General features: G+C 44.7%; 1 protein-coding gene across 3 annotated transcripts in view; it reads right to left on the minus strand.

Moving 5' to 3' along the window:
• The window catches only part of SLC25A26 (solute carrier family 25 member 26), a 142,548-nt gene that overhangs the window by 3,978 nt on the left and 117,457 nt on the right, over window positions 1-21,113 (minus strand). For all 3 annotated transcript variants that reach the window (XM_032775759.2, XM_032775760.2, XM_032775761.2), the window contains 3 exons: window positions 19,938-20,007; window positions 8,109-8,173; window positions 6,977-7,050 (listed from right to left, as the gene is read on the minus strand). In XM_032775759.2, coding sequence (XP_032631650.1) covers window positions 6,977-7,050; window positions 8,109-8,173; window positions 19,938-20,007 — 209 coding nt within the window. The remainder of the gene's footprint in view (window positions 1-6,976; window positions 7,051-8,108; window positions 8,174-19,937; window positions 20,008-21,113) is intronic.

Here is a 21,113-nt window from a genome sequence, read left to right on the forward strand (position 1 = left end):
ACAACCCTGGGAAGTGGGATCCCCATTTTACAAATGGAGAAACTGACAAAGTGAGGCTAGAGACTCGTCTGCACTGCGCTGAAATGCAGTGTAAGGCGCTGGGAAAGGCAGAATGCAAAGAGATGCTACTCTAACTGCCCCGCGTGGACAGCGCTGGCACAAGCTCAAAGTTACAAGGTGCATCGTTCACATTAACACAGTCCTGTTTGAAAGAGGACGTGTTCATGCGAACTAGGTCCCTTTTAGTTCACGCCAGCTGCGTCCAGGCGGGGCAGTCACAGCACAACCCTTTGTGCTCTGCAAGTCACATCCCCGTAGTCTACATTGCGCCACCCATAGCCTAGGACCTAGACCCTCAAACATATTTAGGTGCTTAACTTCCATTGAGAATCTGGGCCTAAGAGACTTGCCAAAGTTCACACAGGGCAGGCGATTGCACCCAGGTCACCTGATTTTCAGGGTAGCACCCTAACCTCTGCACCATCCTCACCCTCTACTTCCTTCAAGCACACAAATAAGCAGACTGCAGGCAGTTCCCAGCCTGTAATTCAGTGTTTTATAAAAAGAGACGAGAACAATCAGCTACCAGATCCAGTATCGGTGCTGCTCTCAGTGAAAGCGGAAACGGAGCAAACAGCAGTACTAGCAGGGGACTGGCACAGACAAGGATTGGGAGAATGGTAATAAACTTGCTACAGTCACTGCAAAGTAACAAAAACATGAATGATTAAAAACTACCCACTCTGTCTAGTAGAAGCAGGAGAGCCAAACCACAGTAAACTCCAGTGGGGGAGGGGGTCCCTTTACCTCAGCAAGCAAATCACCCTGATACACTGCTGAGCAAATGACACTCCTCCAGCATTTGATTTAAAAAACGGTACCAAGGTAGAGCAGCAGCAGGAAGACCAATCACAACACAACCTGATCTCCTCCAACATAGCCAAAGTAGTTCTGCCTGCTCCTACAGCCCGTCTGTAGCGGGAGCAGCCCTTGGACAAGGTGGGCCACAAATCACTTAATCCATTATTGGGTTTATGAACCTCAGGACTGATCACTGTACACATGGCCCTGCTGCACTGTATGGAAGATTTTAAATGGTGGGCAGTGTAAGGCCTATTTCCCTTTAACCCCCTCGTGAGCATGTAAGTACAAAGAATGGGTGATCTTGCCCAACGCACAGTGTGTATGATGTAAGTGACATGCTCCGAGGTGGATTGAAGATAGAGATCCTGCTGTCCCTGGCTTCTGTGGGCTGGACTGGCCAGTAACGTTAATCTACCAAAGTCAGAGTTTCAACTGCGTAGCTTTTACACCAGTATTGTGAGTAATTCCTGTGCAATGCTGTTAGTCCTGGGGCATGTCAGATCAGCTGGAAGCAGTGCGTATTCCAGGATCCTTTCTCTCTCTGTCCTCACTGCTAGTCAGATGCTGTGCTTGGTAAGCCTCCAACTGCACTTGCTTTGGTTTTTGTGATAATGATCTGTGCTCTGGGGCCTGGAGCATACAGGCAGATGGAAATGTTTTATGGCTGTCCTGGCCAGCCATTGGGGCGATTACCATCATTGTAGCTTTGAAAGAGAGTAACTTGTACAAGGCCCATCCTGACAGAGCACTCAAAGGGTAAATCCTGTGGTATAGCATCGTTCTCCAGCTACACATCATCCTTCTCCTGTGAAATTACACCAGCCGATTACTGAAGCACTGCAAACACTTGTTTATGGTACGGTCCATCACAGCCACAGCTCTTAAATAAGCAAGGCTGGATAACTTTGGGGATGTTAACTAGATGGTGCATCTCTGACCTAATCTCTTATTGCATCTCCCTCAGCTCCACCAGTGATGCTGGCCTCAGCATCCTATATTTCCTTCTGCTCTCACATATCTGCCTTTAACCATGTGGCAGTCCCAGGCCTGGCTTACCAAGCTTTTCCTCCATTGCATGGCGGGAGAAGAGCTGGTCATCTGGCTAAGGCACCACACTGACTCTGGAGATCTGGGTTCTTGTCCCAGACTGGCCCATCAGTTACTCAGCTAACCTGTGTCTGCCCCACTTCCCCTTCTGCAAACGGGACAATCACGCTCTCTTTCTTTCACGCTTTGTCTATTTAGACTGCAGCCTCTTCTGGACACGGACTGTATCTCACTACGGGTTTGGACAGCAGGGCTCTGATCTTGGTTGGCGTCTCTAGCCACTACTGTAACACAATGACAACAAAAGATTGGTTAGTGGGCCTAGATCAAAGCCGAGCATTTTAACTACAAAGAGGTCCAGGTGCAAGTGGCTCCAATGCACTTTCCCAGTCTGCGTGTTGAACTGGTTAGGAGAAAACAAAAGCAGAAATCAGATACAGTCAGCTCCTGATTTTCCAAAACCCCCTTATCCAAACCTCTGCATTGGCCGAGTCCTCAGCCTGGCAGACAAGAGAGGATTTGGGTTATGCAGAGGTTTGGATAGTGGAGCAGAGACTTGGGGCAGCGAGCCCTCCGCAGCCCCGCTGCCATGGGAGTGACACCCAACTCCTGCTGGCACAAGGTACAAGGAAGGCTGCAGCCACAGCAGAGTCCTGGATAGGGGTGGTGGGGGCATGTCTCTCTCTGCTCTACCAGGACCACAGCCTCCCACCTGCACCTTGCTCCTACAGTAATAACCAGGGCGGGGTCAAAGGCGCGAGGGAGTAGAGCCGTGACACCAGAGCTGCAGAGGGCTCCTGCACTGCTGCACCTGCCCTCTCGACTAGCCGAACTCCCGCTTAGCCAACTACAATCTGCAGCCCTAAGGCTTGTCGGATCACTGGGAGTACCCTGTCTGATTTCCAAAGCGACTCATTGCCAGCAGGGGCGGCCAACCTGAGCCTGAGGAGCCAGAATTTACCACTGTACATTGTCAAAGAGCCACGGTAATACATCAGCTCCCCCACCCGGCTCCCAGCGCCTCCCGCCCGCTGGCAGCCTCCCCGACCAGCGCCTCTCCCTCCCTCCTCACACCTCCCGCTCAGCTGTTTCGTGGCAAGCAGGAGGCTTGGGGTGGGGGCAGGAGGAGCGAGGCCACAGTAGGCTCAAGCGAGGGGTGGAGTAGGGTGGAGCCAGGGGTTGCGCAGTGAGCACCCCCCGGAAGCCCAGGACTCAATGCCTAGACAAGGAGACACATATTAACTTCTGAAGAGCTGCATGTGGTTCTGGAGGCCAGGTTGGCCACCCCTGTTATAATGCCTGTGTGCTATGGGTGTGCGCTCTGATCCCATGCCGCCTGCCACCCCCACCTTATAGTGCCTCATACTTCTATTATTCATTTCCCACTAGTCTCATATTTTCCATTTTGAATGCAACTCTTCACCAGTGTTTTTTCAAGCCCTGGAATCTTTATCTAAAGTCCGTCAGAACCGTGAGGCACTATTTTGGACAGGGATCCTTCTTGTAATGTGAAACAAATCTCCATTTCAATAGAAAATATCAGAGGCCACTGCTTAAAGTAACCCACTGGACAGGCTGCTTTGCTCAGCACTACAGGTTAGCTCTCTTTCCTCTTCCTAAAGGTGAGCTCTTTAAAGGCTGATGTCTATTCTCTAGTCACATTTGGGATCTCGGTATGGAAGAGTCGTGCGGTTAGGGCCCAACGCCAGAAGGAGAGATCAACGGGTGCAATAGTGTGTGTGAGCATGCACCTATTGGGAAACTTCGCTTAGCAGTCAAACTAGGGAGCTAGGACCCCTGGCTTGTGGGCCCTACTATGCCACCATCTTGGAGGGCAAGCTCAGGCGACTCCTTCCACTTCACTCTTCCTATGGGGAAAACAACACTTGCCAATGTCCCAGCTGGGTTGTAAGGTGTCATCGACGGCTGTAAAGTGCGACAAGCTCCTTGGAGAAAAGGTGCTGGAAAAGTGCAAGGCATACATGCACAAGTCTGCCCTAGAACGTGCAGCTCAGAAATTGCTCACCTAAACTCCCATTTGCAAGTGCAAATAACTGTGACTACGTGCACATTGCTCCTTTAATCTCACCCATATTCTATCCATTGAGAAATATCCATTAATGCAGGCCCCCCTCTCTCTCTCTTTTGGACAGAAAAGGATGTGAATTAGTTGGCATGAAGCACATGGATTTACTAGGTGCAAACCAGGAAGTGAGTCCTGCACTCTGGTTTTAATAATGTGGCAAGAGGCAATGTAGCTCTCTGTCCCAGAATTCCCTCTCTTCATTCTGAGATTTAGTAGAGAAGCCATAGATTATTTCACATTGCTGCCAGCCAAAAAGCCCAACACTTTTGATTAATACATTTATAATTGGCAGCAGGCATGGCCGTCTCTGCATTTATTTTTCCAAGGGCTTTCTTCCTTTTCCTCGCAGCTGACACAGTTTGGCCATTTTTGCATTTTTCTGTTCTCAGGATTGCTTATTATTTTGCTTTCTATTGGGTTTGCAGTGTTGAGGAGAGTTGGTTACCCTTTGGTTCTGTTGCATCAGTGGCACAATCTGAGGACAGAGTTTGAATTCTGGTTGTCTAAATGGGCACTTGTGAAACAGGCTTGAAAGAACACAAATTATGTGCAACAGAAAGGGGGGATTTAGACACTGAATAGCAGTGGGGTGCTTAACTGCTATTTGAAAACAGATTCCATGGTCTTCTAAGCATAAACAGTGCTGTACAGTGCATGAAATCGGTCCACAGACAGGGGACCTGGAAGTGCTAGCTCAATGCGTCCTGAGACAATACAAAAGGAACAGTCTGGAATGCTTCCAGGAACTTCCTGAAATTTGTTTTGAATTATTTTCCAAATGTGTCAAAAGAATATTGAACTTCTACTAGTTGTGTGTCCAGAGATCGGGGTTGAGGAAAATGATCTGTAACTAGACTGGTGAGAACGTGTCCAGTGTCATGCAGACACAGCACTGATTATTGAGTTGGTTTCTAAACCCAAAAACAGTGAAGAGTAGCACTGACAAACAGGCTGATCTAGAAGGGTTTGAGAAATGAAGCTAGAGATTTGTATAATGAGTCTTATTGTGGAAGGGGAAAAAACAGCAACACCTGTTGCACCCATCCAGATCTGCATTTGTCCCCAATGTCTAGTTAATGCTCCATGTGGATTTTGCGCATGTCACTCCAGTAACTACAGACTTAATTAACTCATCGCATATGTATGACGACAATCCCAGAGGCACAATAACACAACTACCAGCTGAGCCCCATACACCTACTGGGTGCAGGTGGAATCTAGGATTTACGGTTCCAAAATCACAGGCCTCTCGCATATGGACTGAGGCAATCTACATTAGCTATAATTATTTTAGGATTTGTATTCTGCATAGGCTATAGCTAGCCACTACTGAATGACTCACTGATTCTCCCACACGAAGAGCCCAGCCCAATAGGAACTAACCAGGTATCCATGCAAATCAATACTAATTTACATGCCTGTGGCATCTTTTGTCCAAGGATCTCAAAACGTTCTACAAACACGAATGAACAAGTCCTCACAACTCCACTGTACGGCCAGGAAGCATTGTTCCCATTCTTACAGATGGGTAAACTGAGGCCCAAGGAGACCAGGCGACTCACCTAGCATCACACAACAAGTACCTTCCAAAGCTGAGCGGAAACACAAGGCCTTCTGACTTGGGCCTTATATACTTGACCATGATGTGTTCTTATGAGCTAAACATGTCCTGCTGCCACATTGCTGCAACTGATATTCTTGCCTATTAGGTGGCTAATTATTTCGGGAGACAGAGCTGTGCAGAAGGCTGCACAGTCCTGAGCTGATCAGACTGATGCTCTGAGCTCTCTCACTCTTCCGATTTTTTTTAAAAAATATGCATTTTTACTAGGGAAATGATTTAGTTGGGGATTGGTCCTGCTCTGAGCAGGGGGTTGGACTAGATGACCTCCTGAGGTCCCTTCCAGCCCTGATATTCTATGAGTCTATGAAATCCAAGTGGATGTTTTGTTGTTCTTCAATGGACAACATTTAACATGAACTTTAGAGTCAGGAAACGCTGCTCCCCACACATTATTACACACACACATTACAAAGGTACATATGTAATTAAGTGTGTTATCCAATGGAAATGCTCTGCCATGCATGTCCTATGTCACCTCAGGCAAGTCCCGCAGCCTCTCTCTGATAACCTGTTTTCCCACTGATACTATTTGCTGAAGTGCCAGGGTGCTGTGAAGCTTAACCTAGTCATGTCTTGCACGCCTGAGCAATTCCCCACTGAGAGAGGCGAGAGGCCTGAAGGGTTAGCCCACGACAGATGTCCTCATTCTATGAAACCCCATGTGTAGAAACCTGAGTGAGGCAGGAGAAAGGAAGAACAAGCCGTGGGGTGCACATTTCAAAGCCGCTTCCCTCCGTTTTCCTGCCCTCTGTATTTCAGCACATTGAAGCATTTTTCTGGGGCTCTGGGCCTGTTTCCTGCTGGGCAATGCTGTGTGGATGGACTGGTAGTTGCTGATTTATAGCTTTACACGGCGCCACGCAGTGACTGAAATGCAGAATTGCAGCACCCCATGGAGAGGAAAGGAAACACCTGCAAATCCCAGCTCCAGTTTCTTGGCTTTTAGCTTCCTCTGCTTTCTTGGCTGAACTCTAGGGACGGATGCTGTTGTTGTCCCCTCCTCCCGCTACGCTTCCTGCTGGGGAAAGATGGCAAGAAGGGGCCAAGGTGATGTTACACAAAGAAAGTTCCTGAGTAACTGTAGGAGGAATGGCTGGCGCTGTGGGGAGTTGCCTGCACCAGGCTGGTCTGGCTCTTAGGAAGGGGTAATGATTATTATTGGTTAATATTTGTAATGTAGTTGCTCCTACAGGCTCTGTTGTGTCAGGTGCTGTACACACACATACCTGAATGACTGCTACTTGGCCTTGTGAATGGCGAGTCAATTCATAGTTTTTTTTACAGTGCATTAGGCACGTGCACACACACACACACTTATCTGTCTCATAGATATTCTCTCACAAGACAGTCCTTACCCAGGTAGCCCTTGTGACCTCCAGACACTGTGCAGGGCAGAGAGTACATTCCCACTGGCATTGCTGGAACCAGCCTGTATCACAAGAACAGAGAGACCATAATTCAACCAATCACCAGTTGGATCCAGTTATTTATCAAGCTACTGATCCATTTACACTGCGAAACAGAGCAATGGGACTGTATAGTTCTGAACAAAACCCAGCTCTTACGACTTTGTCACATGCTTTAACCAACATGCCATGCACCCTCCTTGATACATGTCTGCTGAACGAGGCTGCACTATGTACAAACACACACGCACGCAAAGATGCAAAGCACACTCTTTACATAACATGATGCGTGTCTATAACACAGCACCAGTCAACAGATGAGGTGCAAACGGCCAGTGAAAAATAGCTGATTACTCTACTCAGGGACATGGCTGATGGAGAGAATTGACCCATGTGGGATGACTCTGACTCCATCTGCGCAGCTCCTTAAAGGATAACAACGTATCGCAACAGTGGGTACCAGCTGCTTGCATTTTAACCGTCCCACAATCTAGGCCTGCTCGGGACTAGGCTAGATGACTCGTTTATTAAAACAACAGTGGTACACCTACATGAGCACTCCTGCTTTTGCCATCACTGGCAGAGGTGCAGCAATGGTTTGAAATTCTAAGAAAAAGACTGGTGTTGAGCCTGCCTATGGAGAGCAACGCAAACAATCCCCTGTTGTTATAAAAACTCACAGAGGAATCAGTCCCTGTCTGGATTTTTAATTGAGGGAGTTTGACCCTATAAAGAACTTGTCATTAAGACTTCTGCATTAAGCACTGGCAGTCTAGAGTTCAGCGTATCCCCAGGACAACCTAGCACAAAGCACAGTGACGTCTTAGATGGATCCTTTGGGAGACATGAGGAGGGAGGTGAAACAACAAGAATAGCAATTACAGGGCAAAGAAAAGCAACACCAGTTTTATCCATGCATGTAACACACATTCACATCAGTTCCTGGCTTAAACTACAAGAACAGAAGTCACTAGTGATAGATGTGGTGCTACATTTCACGCCAGTGCTATCTATCATGCAGAAGTGTTGGCACTGCGGCCCATGCACCTGTCCATTTGCTCAGCGTTCTTCCATCTTTTACCTTTGCCAACATAATTCTTGTCTTTGCTACATCTAGAGGTGTGGTGACTGCAGCTGCAAATCCACCTGAGCATATTAAAAAAACAAACACAAGTGAGGCACTGTTTGCAGAACATGTATGCCACCCCATCGATAATTCCCACAGCCTGGCTCAAAACCATTTCATTATTCATGCTTACAGCCTGGTCCTCAGTTCAAAATCAGGGGATGTTTGCAAAATCTGTAAATAGAGTTTATTATTTTGGATCTACAGAAAAATAATTTAATATTAATTATTATTTTTATTATTATTGTTTTTACTCTATTATGGTAGCACCCAGGAACCCTAACTGACACTGGAGTTCCATTGTGCAAGGTGCTGTACATATATATAGTAAGAGACAGTCCCTGACCCAAAGAGCTGATAAGATAAGAAAACAGTTTCTATTTTAAACCTCTACGTATTGTAAAGCAAATGAAATTGCTCACTCATGCACACAGAAAGGACATAAGCACAGCTCTATCTTTTGAGTGTGAAATTCCGACCAGACAGATGAACTATACTAGATAGGTAGATATATTATTATTGATTTGTATTTCGGTGGCACCTAAGAGCACCAGCCGTGGGCAAGGACTTAACTGTGTGGAGTGCTGTGCAGATTTAGCTAAAGTAGTATGGATGAAAAGGTGCTACACTCCATAAATAGGCAAATATGGTGATTAGTGCTGTCCACAAGACGCTCAATCTGGAACTCCATATCCAGGGAATTTGGATCTGGAATTACCCTGTTAAAAGAAGCAGGTGTCTTGGAGCAGTTGGATGGGCCCTACTGATAATACAGGAGAACCTCGGAGTTATGAGTTACAAACTGACCAGTCAATCACACACCTCATTTGGAACCAGAAGTCCGCAATTAGGCAGCAGCAGAGACTCCTCGCCCCCCTCCCCCCAAAAAAGAAAAGAAAAAGCAAATACAGTACAGTACAGTGTTAAATGTAAACTACTAAAAAAAATAAAGGAAAAGCAGCATTTTTCTTCTGTACGGTAAAGTTTCAAAGCTGTATTAAGTCCATGTTCAGCTGTAACCTTTCGAAAGAACAACCAGAACATCTTGTTCAGAGTTACGAACATTTCAGAGGTACAAACAACTCTCATTCCCAAAGTGTTCATAACTCTAAGGTTCTCCTGTAATCTCTCTCACAATACAGGCAAATGCTACTTCAGAAAGAAACAAAATGGAGTAGTCCCAACACCTGACAGCCCAATCTGTTTGTGACTAGGGAGACTCGGCAAAGTGATCAATCATCCAAGCTCTCGAAACACTCCTCCTTTCCAGGTTAAATATTTTTCCACTATAAAGCGTTTTCTTCTTCTGACTCCCCTGCCTCCCCACTCCAGCACCATCGTGACAAGCATCCTCTTCTTTCAAAGCGTTTCCATCCTCCCTGTGCTCGCCACTCTCAGAGCACATTACTTTCACTCAGAAAGGCTGGCCCAGCTGTGACTTCCTTGGTAATAATCAGTCATCAAGGATTGTGCAGGGACAATGCAACTGGCTTGCTCTGCCCTCCCAAGAAACAATCAGCCTCTAGAAGACTAAGATCCCAGTTCTGATCTTGCTTACACTGGTGTAAATCAGCAGTAATTCCACTGAAGTCAAGGGAGTGACATCATGCTAAAGCTACATAATTGCAGAATTGTTTCAGACGGGTAGCCTTGTTAGTCTGGATCTGTAAAAGCAGCAAAGAATCCTGTGGCACCTTAGAGACTAACAGACGCATCAGATGTATCTGACGAAGTGGGTATCCACCGACGAAAGCTCATGCTCCAAAACGTCTGTTAGTCTATAAGGTGCCACAGGATTCTTTGCTGCTTTTACAATTGTAGAATTGGATCCCAAAGAACAGACAGGGTCTAACAGCCGCCCCTCGCCCCCAACACACACAAAATTTTAATTCAGTGACTACAGCCTCTGCCTCTTTCACTCTCCAGGGGCTATTCTATTCTGTTCTCTATAGGTTCTAATACCAACCTCATTAGCATATGAGCCTCTTATAATCCCTCTAAGCAACCCCTTCAACCACTCTCTTTATTTCCCCCTCTAAATTTAACTCTCATCTCTCACTCTTTCACCCCCAGCCACAATATTTTAACTCAAAGGTAGTTCAAACACAGCTAGAGATGGATCAAAATAAATATTTACTGTTCGTTAACAGTGCAATATTAAGGACAGAAAGAGGAGATGTACTGAAGTTTTGGGTGGGGGAAAAAGAATGTTCCTGGTGGGCTGTGCAGTTGCCCCGTGGAGGCTGAAGTAGTCGGTGCGGGACATATATTGACCCTTCTTACTGAGAGCATGGGAGATCCAAGAGCTGCTGCTCTTCTCTGATTGCACCATTACTTTAGTCTCTAGCTCTAAGAACTCCATGCTGCATAAGGTGCAGATCTCGTGAACAGCCTGCCTCTCATCCAGTCTTCCTCTTTGTGTGGATTAACCACACCATTCCCATTGCTCAGGGGTCCTAGGTGAGCGTGGAGGTGGGTTTGCACCTTCCTGTGGACATTGCCCATGAATCACAAAGGAGATACCGAGGCTATATTCTTGCCTTTACATATGCATTAGTCACTAAAACAGAGGAACCAGATCCAGTAACATGAACTTGACAGAACAAGGTCTCGAGTTGCAGTGGGGGAGGTTTAGGTTGGATATTAGGAAAAACTTTTCCACTAGAAGAGTGGTGAAGCACTGGAATGGGTTACCTAGGGAGGTGGTGGAATCTCTTCCTTGAAGGTTTTTAAGGTCAGACTTGACAAAGCCCTGGCTGGGATGATTTAGTTGGTATTGGTCCTGCTTTGAACAGTGGGTTGGACTAGATAACCTCCTGAGGTCCCTTCCAACCCTGATATTCTATGAATTCTATGAACTCAAAGAAAAGAAAAATCTTATTTTCTGGGGTTTGTGTAAACCCAGTGTATGGAATATAGATAAACTGATCTCAGAGTGGTAGCCGTGTTAGTCTGTATCAGCAAAAACAAGAGTCCTTGTGGCACCTTATTGATCTTATTTCTCCAGGGGGGAGGATGGGACCTCTTTAAATGTGTAAACTATTGCAAATCAGATTTATCCACTGGCCAGTGTTTTAACTCTGCTCTCTCTCTCTTCTGAGTTTTCCAATACCAACATCATTCTTCATGTAAAAAGAAGGCCAACTGGCTCTTTGAGTAGCTTTCCATATCAGCTGCATGGGAGAAACTTCTTATGGTTCATAAAGGAACATTCAGTGACCATTAGGTATTTGTTGTCTGGTACGTCTACGGGCGAGCCCGTGGTTCTCAAACCAATCAGGGAACTTCGAGCAATAAGTGGATCAAGGTGCCCAGCTTCTCCTCACAGTAGGTTGGTTGATCAGTTTTGCTTTGGAGGGGGCTATGCCCCTCTAAGAAGCAGAGAAAGGGTTTACATTCAGGAAGCCAATATGAAGACCTTAAGCAAATCAGACTATGTGCTAGCCCATTCTTGCTCCATATTAACTTAAGGTCAGACTTCTTTTCCATTCTAAGCCAGTTCTGGACTAAATGACCAACTGGCCTTAAGAGAACAATTTGGTTAGAACCTTTCATGCTAAAGTCAATGCTGTATTTTTAAAGTAGCTAAAATAATACTCATAAACACTTCCAAATTAACAAGGCTGGAAAGTGAAGTCTTTCCTTTACCCACAGAACAGGATTAGTGTAAAATACTGAAACAGGGATTTTAGTCCTGCTTGGAGTGCAAATCTCAGGGCAGACTATGGAGTATTACCAATGTCCCCATAACGTTAAATTATTTTTCTCAACTGAGCCTGGCAGTTTCTTAAAGCATTCTTAGTCCTAGCAAAGTTTCTCATTAGCAGTGGTATAAATCTAGGCTTCTACAGTGCCTGGATTGTGTACAAATTACTCTTGGATACAATGTCTCCAAACGTTCTTATCCAGTGGTTTAATCTAGGCCGAGTAGTTCTCCATTTTCCCAAACGTCTGGATCTTTTCAGCTCTTTCGCCATTAGCATGTCAATTTTTCCCTTTTCCCTCACCAGGAAGTATTTCTTACAGATTTAAGAATTGATTTAGAATGATGACAGCACCAATAATGTGCTTCATGAGCACAACATGCAGCAATGTAACAGCTAAATTAAATGCAAGTTTGCATATGCTCGACTAGAACTAAAATTTATAGCTGGCAGTAATGGCAGCCATGTTTTATATAAGGCAATGGGTCTGACAAAATCAGTTTGCTCCAGCTTTATTCCAAAATGCCAAAGATAATTGTTAGGGTAACTTCATAAGGTTTATTACTTTCCAAGAACAATTTCACCCACAGGCTACAGCTAATAAGGCAATGGTCCTATTTGCATTACAACTATGACTGCGTCAGAGGCCCTGGTTTATAAATGGAAGGAAGCTGTAATGTAGACAGGACTGACCATTTCAAAGAAGCGCATTAGAAACTGGACTGTCCAAAGTGCACACAGGTGTCACAGGTTCTGGCAGGCACTGTGCAAAATCACATCCTGTGGATAGGATAGAGGGCAACTTGTTTTATGTTTCCCCTCCTCTCACCCTGCAACATACCTGGAGGGAAGAGCGGGTGCAAACTATGCCCCAAGACACCAGCAGATAGAGTGCAGAGAAGATCTGTGGGCCTGCTGATGGATAAGGCAGCATTGGAGGGACAGGCCAGCATAAAGGACTCTGGAATCAGAAGAAAAAGTCCCCAAAGTTCACCAGAAAGTTTGCTGGCCCCTTCAACAAACCAGGCACTTGGTTCTTCATTTTTCACAGAGCTGCAGGTGACACCACTGCAACCACCAGGTCCTTCTAAGGACATTATGGGTGAAATTCATTCCTGAATCCCAGTTCAGACGTATCAGTTAAGTACATGTGTCCTTTGGGCTTAGGTGTAGCATGGATCTTTCATAGATTCATGGGGCTTAAGACCAGAAAGGACAATTATGTCATCTAGTCTGATCTCTTGTACATCATAGGCCATTAACATTTCACCCAGTTACCCCTGTAGTGAGCCCACTAACTTGTGCCTGGCTAAAGCGTGTCTTCTAGAAACACAGCCAGTCTGGATTTGAAGACATTAAGAGATGGAGAATCTACTACTTTGGTCGAATAGGCCAGATCTTGGGATTTTCTCCCTGTAAAGAGATTTGTACACTGGAACCAAGTCACTTCTAAGTGTATGTCTACACTAGAAACTTAAAAGTGCTGCCGCGGGAGCGAATGTAGTCATGTGCAAGCGCTGGGAGAGCTCTCTCAGCATTCCTGGTAATCCACCTCCACGAGGGGAATAGCTCCGAGTGCTGGGAACGCGGCTCCCAGGGCTCAGAGCCTGTCCACACTAGCGCTTTAAAGCGCTCAGACTCGCTGCTCTCAGGGGGGAGAGTTTTCACCCCCAAGCCAGCAAGTTAGAATGCTACTAAATGTAAGTGTTGACATACTCTAAGATCTAATATACCAACTTACATCTGGAAAATCCACACCTCTGAGCAAGGCAGTTATACCAGCCTAACTCCCAGTGTGGACAGCACTATGTCTACTGTCCTGCTGCAGTGTTTTAAGTACAGACAAGCCCATAATCTTCTTTTCGAAAAGCTAAACAGACAGAATTCTTTATCTCTCTTGCTGTACAGCATTTTCTCCAGCCCTCAAATCATCTTTTGTGGCTCCATTTGCCCCCCTCTCTGATTTTTCAACCCTCTTTCTCAAATGTGAACCCCAGAGCTGTACACGCTATCTAGGACTGTTCTCACTGATGGCACGTGCAGTGGTGAAAATCACCTCCCTGCTCCAGATCACCAACCCCATCTATACACCCACGAGTCACGAGCCCCTTTCACTGCAGCATCTGACAGGGAGCTCATGCTCAGTGGCTTGTTCACTATGGCTCCCAAATCCTTTTTTCACTCACCTCTTTCCAGGACACAGACTCCCTTCTGTATGTGTGGCCTGCATTCTTTGTTCCTGGATGGCCAGCTTTGCATTTGGCTGTTTTAAACGCATTTTGGCTGAATAGGCCCAGCTTGCAAAGTGATCCAGATCACGACCACCCTGTCTGCGTCACTTACAACGCTGCCAGTCTTGGTGTCAGCCACTTTTGAACAGTAGCGGTTTTATATCAACTTCCTCATCATTGATGAAAATGCTAAAATAGCATCAGGCCTAGCACCTTTCTGTGCAGAACCCTCTGGAAGTACCCCCATTCAATGATAATTCCCCACTGACAATGACTTTTTGAGAGCTGTCAACCAGTTCTTAATCCACTCAGTGCATGCCTTATTGATACTGTACAGTGCTGCCAGAGCCTGGTGCTAGATCTCTGCAGAGCCATGAATCTCATGTACTGATGAGCCGAGCCAAATGCCCTTTTAAAGGAAGAATCAAACCAGGGCAGAATACAGGAACCTGGATCTCATCCGTAATGATTTAATCCGTTTAGATTTGGAGGTCTGAGTACCTGCAAAAGGAAAGTCTTGAAATCTGATTTCATCACGGCTTTTTCTGCCTTGTCTGGTTAAGGAGGCTCTCAGCCCCAGCTTGTAATCTTGTCAGAGTTAATTAAATCAAAAAGGAGGTGACAGCGACCTTCTACTTAACATGTAAAAAGCCCTCATTAGTGTTTCATTATTCACAAGACTCGCTTGGTCGCTGTGTCACTACAGTACATCAATCATTCATGTGCAGCCCCACATATTTTTTTATGGCCTGGAGAAAGAGGGCCTACTTAATCAGAGAATTTTTCCACTGCATTGAAGTGACATCCCAGCTCCCTTTTATAGACTGTATCTGCCATATTGGATTAGGTCAGTGATCCAGCGAACCCAGCACCCACCCTCTGACAGTGGTCAATCCCAGATACCACTAGTTACATTTGGACATAGAATAACAGCGTTGGAAGGAACCTCAGGAGGTCACCTAGTCCAAACCCCTGCTCAAAGCAGGACCAATCCCCAACTATTCCCCCCCGATCCCTAAATGGCCACCTCAAGGATTGAACTCACAACCCTGGGTTTAGCAGGCCAATGCTCAAACCAATGAGCTCTCTCTCAGTCCCAGGGAGTTGCAAGAAGCCTGCTACTGGATTACGACAGAATAATCTGCCCATAGGAGAATCCTCTTCCTAATCCCCATCAGACCTGCCTGAGAACAGGACGTTTACAGCTTGTGGTTTATTTTTTGAAAAATTTTACCTTCTCTACTGTAACTCTGCACATTCCCATTATCTCTAACAGGCTATGTCTACGCTACACTTACAGTGGCAAAATGTATCTCGCTCAGGGGTGTGAATATTCCACCTCCCTGAGCAACATAAATTACACCAGCATAAGTGCTAGTGTGCACAGTACTAACCTCTCCTGCTGCTCGTGGGGGGTGGTTTAGTTACATCGATGGGAGAGCTCTCTCCTGTCGGCATAGAGCGGCCACACGAGAGATCTTACAGAGGCACAGCTGCATTGGTACACTAAGCTCTCTAGTGTTGATACAGCCTAACTATCCAGATTTTTCAGTCTCACCAAGCTCTTGGCCCCTTGCACCAGTGAGTGCCGCAGGTTAAATTCTGTGGTCTTTATTTTGATCAGTTTCAGATTTGCTGATCTTCCATTTAACTGAGTGTCCTCTTGTTCTTGTGACATGGGAAAGGGTAAATAGAGCCCCAATTTATTTTGTTTATCTAAGGTACTTCTTGAGGCCCATTAACAAAGTATCTAAGGCTCAGATCTTCAGAGGCAGAAGAACAAGTGGATATAAACTGGCCATGAACAAATTCAGGCTGGATTTAGAAAAAGGTTTCTAATCATCAGAGGGCCGAGGTTCTGGAACAGCCTCCTCATAGGAGATGTGGGACAAACAATGTAATTCATTTTAAGAGAGAGCTGGACAAATTTATGACTGCAGTTCTATTCTTGTGATGATAGGGGGCAGGGCTTACTCCTGATTTACATCCTACATTCCTAGAAGCTCATGCTTCAGGGTTTCAGTTGGCCACCTGCAGGGGTCAGGAAGGAGCCCCAAATGTAATGGGGGTGTGTTGTGTTGGTCTCCTTCCTCTGAAGTATCAGAGATAGCCACAGGTGGAGATGGGACACTGGGTCTAACCATTAGTGGTCCATCCTCCCTATCTGTACTGTTTTATATAGCTCTATCATTGTTTTATATAGCTCTATCATGTCCCCCCTCATTCATTTCCTCTCTAAACAAAAGAATCTCTGTATTTTCAGTTTCTCTCAGATGGAAGCCTATAATTCTAAAACTTTTCATCACCCATCTCTACACCTCCCCTTCTATTTCTGCTATATCTTCAGCAAGACAAGCTCACCAGAATGAAATAGGAGGCCAGGTGCCAGGACAATAGCTTTTAGTATTATTGTCCATCCTATTGATTTTGCATCCTGACATTCTGGGGCAAATTCTCAGTCCCCTCTACTCCCTTTGTGCTATTAAAACAGAGACTTCCCTGGCATGTGCTAGTTCCCTAGAAGGCATAGACACCTATGATGGCTCTTACACAACATTCTCTGACTTTCTTGGTATAGAATATGCGTTGGGGGGTGGAGGGAGTTTGAGGTTTGACCTGAGTATGTTGCACTGTGGCTTTCTTCACCTGCTAGAAGGTTTGTTGGGATCCTTGACAAATGGCACAAATTAGAGTAGCCCCCAGGCTGCTCTAACCAGTATCTCTGGCCAAGGGGCCGGAAAGGAAGAAGAAATTATATGAATCAAGACATGGCACTTATGGACTAGATTATTAACAGCTGGCAGAGAAAACTCAATGTCCCATTTACATTTATGCTCACGGTTACTGTGTTTATATATATATAAGTGCATTGATTGCATGTGTGTAAAAATGTGTATGTGCAGAAACAATAAGACAGACAGTCAGGTCTCTCAAGATCTTTGACTTTAGTCACTGCAGTTTCACAGGCACTAATGCAACAGGTGTTTTGGATGGAATTCAATATATTGATGCTGTCTGTCTTCTCTCCACCAAACTGTAAATTATGATTAAGGTAGAAAACATAACCAACAATTTGTCTAGAACTAGAAGCCGAAAAAGGATTGTGTATTCAGCTTGTTGGCTTTATCACTGAGCCTGTTCTCCCGTCCTCTAAAATGTTTGGTCAAATTTTGTGGCGAAGCAAAGAACACAAGGGAAGTAAAGTCCAGCATGCTCTCTGTGTCTCAACACTATCATTATGGTATTGGTAACATCACAGTGATTACGGGTTAGCTGTTGCTCATATAAAAGCCTTTTTCTCCCTTTCCAGAGGTTATAATGTGGTGAATTACAATCAGTCTAGTTCAATGTACACACACAGTTTTATTTATGGAGGGTCTGCATTTGTGGCTAGATTTGGGTTTTCTCCCCCCGACCTCCTCATAAAATAGATTACGTTTACCAATTTAAGCAGGCAGCTTATTCTGATATGTTTTAGCTGCAGAATCATGTATGGACTTCAGAATCAGGGAACTACTTGTTGTAGCAAAGGAACTGACATTGGAGGCAATGTCTGATTCGATCACCATATGATGCCCTCCTATTACATGTCTATAGATGGGGAGAGGAAATAAAAGAGCAAAGGCCTAATCCAAAAGCTAGTGAAGTCAGTGGAAAGAATCCTCTTAATCTGAATGAGTTTTGGAGCTGGTCTTAAACAAGGAGATGTGTGAAATATTGTTGGTGGGAAGGAAGAAGGAGAAAAGATGAAAAAACAGGAGGGAGGAAAGAGTGAAAGGCAGAGTGTGAAAGAAGGGAAGTTTGCCGTCCGCTACAACATATCCAACAAACTTTAGACCCCAGATTAATGCACATGCTTAACTTTATGCATAGTACATAGCTCAGCTGCAGTCAATTGCACTGAAACCCCCATGCAGAATGCTGATGGGAGTTTGTTCAAAACAGGATGCCTCTGCAGAGCTGGTCCAGACAGTCAGATCCAAACCTGTGAGGTCCTGACTGACCACTGTGAGATGCTAAGTGTCCTAGACTCACATTTATGGCTCTGCCAATGAGTCCAGGGGGAACTGGGAACACTTCAGAGGACCAGGTCCTTGGAGTTTTTTTCTTTCACACCTGTTCACTAGGAGGTGAACACAGATCACCAAAAAGCCAGTAGATGGTGACAATTCCAGTCACAACCACCCTGAGCAGAATCAAATGGACAAGGCAAGGAAGGAGGATTGTGGCTAAGACACTGGACTGGGACTCAGAGGAGACCGGGATTCAATTCGTAGCTCTCCCAGAGACTTCCTGGGAGAAGTCTTTGGACAAATCACATGATTCCTCTGTGTCTCAGGGGCTTTTGCACCCATTTAACTATAGCAGTTTAGAAACAGATCTCATTAAATCAACACAACCCCTAGCATTCTTCTGTCAGCCTAGCCACATCTACATCAGAGGTTAGGTCGGCTTAAGTATGGTGCTGAGAGCTGTGAATTTTTCACACCCCTGAGCGATGTAGCTGGGTTGATGTAAATTTTCAGGCCTGAGTTATATTGATTCATTGTAAGTTTTAATACTAGTATAGCTGGTTTGAGATGTAAACACCTTTATGTCAATATAGCTGCATCCATCCAAGGGTTTGCACTGATTTAGCTAAATCGGTGCAAAAATTTGAGTGTGGACCAGTTCTCAGATCTCAATCTGTAAAATGCGGATAATCAGTCTTTGGCTAGTCTATTTCGGCTGCAAGCAATTCAGAGAAGGGACTGTCTCTTACTATGTATATGTACAAGTGCCTAATACCACAAGAGAAGGCTTGATTGGTGACCTGATTTCCATTGCAACATTACTCATAATAATACGTGGAGATCAGAAACTTCAAATCCAATTATGTACATAAGAGATATTTAGACTCCTATTTTTTAAATGATTTAAAGACAATCTCAAGGCCCTTTTCTGGTAAATCAGCAGATTACTAAAGCCAAAAGCTATTTGTTATTCATCTCCAGCTTCAGAAATGCTATTACTGCTTTTAAACAGGATTTATTCATTCCATATATTCTGTTACCAATTTGGAATCTTAAACTGTATTTTACTTCCTCTGGGAAAAGCTCTGGCCGTTCATCTCTTAACGACTAATCTGGTTTTTCTATTCAGACAGTTTGTTGTTTTGCTTCTCTGCAACTTGTCAGATATATTGATGAGTCATTAATTAATTGACATTTTTAAAGTTATTTTAAACATCTACAGTAGGCTGAAGGAGGCCAAGAGGCCTACTGAAGAATTCAATTAACTTTTGGCTTGTTTGGTAATAAATAGTGCGATATTGTATTCTGCCATTCTTTATTCCTGTGTTAGCGTCTGGAGATTGCCCAGATGTTTCGTCCTGCCTCGCGGCTGTAGCAGTGCTATCCTCTGCTCTCCTGACTCTCCTTAATCTGCACTGCTGTCACAGCTGTCACATGAATGGTGAATCATGGCTTCTCCTTGCAATCACTTAAACCCCTGGAGAACAGCTTGGGGCAGACAGCTGCAAGGACCCGCACCCAAGCAAAGCCACTCCTCGTGGAGGATTTTACAAATCAACTCCAAGATAATCTGGAAGCCTGACTGACAGGCCCCTGGTTTTTAAATAACAGAAATTTGTCAAAAACAAATTGGTTGTCTTTCAAGCAATCACCTTTTTCAGTGTTCTCTCCCCACACCCAGTAAAGGACTTTCCTTCTTCCAAATAACAACTGGATCCATTTTCCTCTAAACAAACTAGAATTACAAAGGAATGTTGTTCTGCTATACTTCATAGGTTTGCACATTTTTTCCTTTCTTCTTGAGCCTTTCCCAGTATAACATATAATCCTTTGCACCTGCAAAAGCTCCACAGGTTGCTGACTGCCAAGAATCAACCACGTGACCCTGCTTCCATGACCAGAGATCCTGTGTTTAAAGAGAAAGGCAAATAAGAAGTTATTAAACATTTGAATCTATCTGATTCCCCTGTGAGTTAAGTCCAAAGATGGGAACTCAAGTGAAAAGCTATTTTTGTGGCATTTTTCAGTGATGTAATAAGTGATTTTTCCCAAGGAACTTTTGTACTCGAACAAGCAGATAGAGTGAGAAAGAACTGAAGAGGGCTTGAAACAAATCACTTACAGGGATTTGCAAAGTATGTACTTAAGTCTGCAGCAATGCAGAGTTGCAAATATTTCACGAATTTATCTTCTTTTTGGAAAATAAAACAATGCAAAGCAGAACACTAAAAAAGCATACAAAAACTGATATCAGTTCTGCCTTTCCATCCCATATGTGCCTAACATCCCTGTTGGGGGGATGTCCTTAGCGTAATAAAATATTAAATATTCCCTCTCACGCCCCTCCAGGGCGTTTCTTTAAAAATCACTCCTGGTTTAATATATTTCAATGCAGGTGGGTCCCTGATTTTTTACCCAGTGTGATTAGGGACCATATGTTGTTATCCCCACACATCATGCTCCAATCCATTTATTTTATCTCTTCATTTCTACACTTACATGTAGAGATCAGATCACTGACACGCATGGCGTTTTCCATGCAATGAGCGTTAAGAATCAAGTCAAACATACAATATGATCAGTGAAATTGCTATTAGCAAGCAAGGTGGTGCAATGAACAGACTGTGGGGATGCCAGGCTGGCTGCTTATTATACCAGACAGAATCATTTCACTGGTCCCTTATCCTCTAATTTTCAACCTCCCTGCTTACCTCCATCTTTTCGGTTTCCATTAGAACTTGTTTGGGGCAGGGACTATATTTTATTAGGTTCAAGTATGGTGCCCAGCAGGATGGAGGCCTGATCTTAGACTCTTCTGCCTGCTCCCATCATAGAAATCAACAACATTACTTTATGTTTGTGACATTATTCCTCTTTTATACAAGAATACAGTTATGGATGTTCTTTAAAACCTTGCTACCTTTATGCTGCAAAGCCAAAATTCTTTTGTAAACAACCAGATAACAGCAGTAGTCCAATTCCAGTGATATCAGTGTGGGGCTCCTGATTGGT

The sequence above is a fragment of the Chelonoidis abingdonii genome, chromosome 17 (assembly GCF_003597395.2).
Source record: "Chelonoidis abingdonii isolate Lonesome George chromosome 17, CheloAbing_2.0, whole genome shotgun sequence".
In the NCBI taxonomy this organism is placed as follows: domain Eukaryota; kingdom Metazoa; phylum Chordata; order Testudines; family Testudinidae; genus Chelonoidis; species Chelonoidis abingdonii.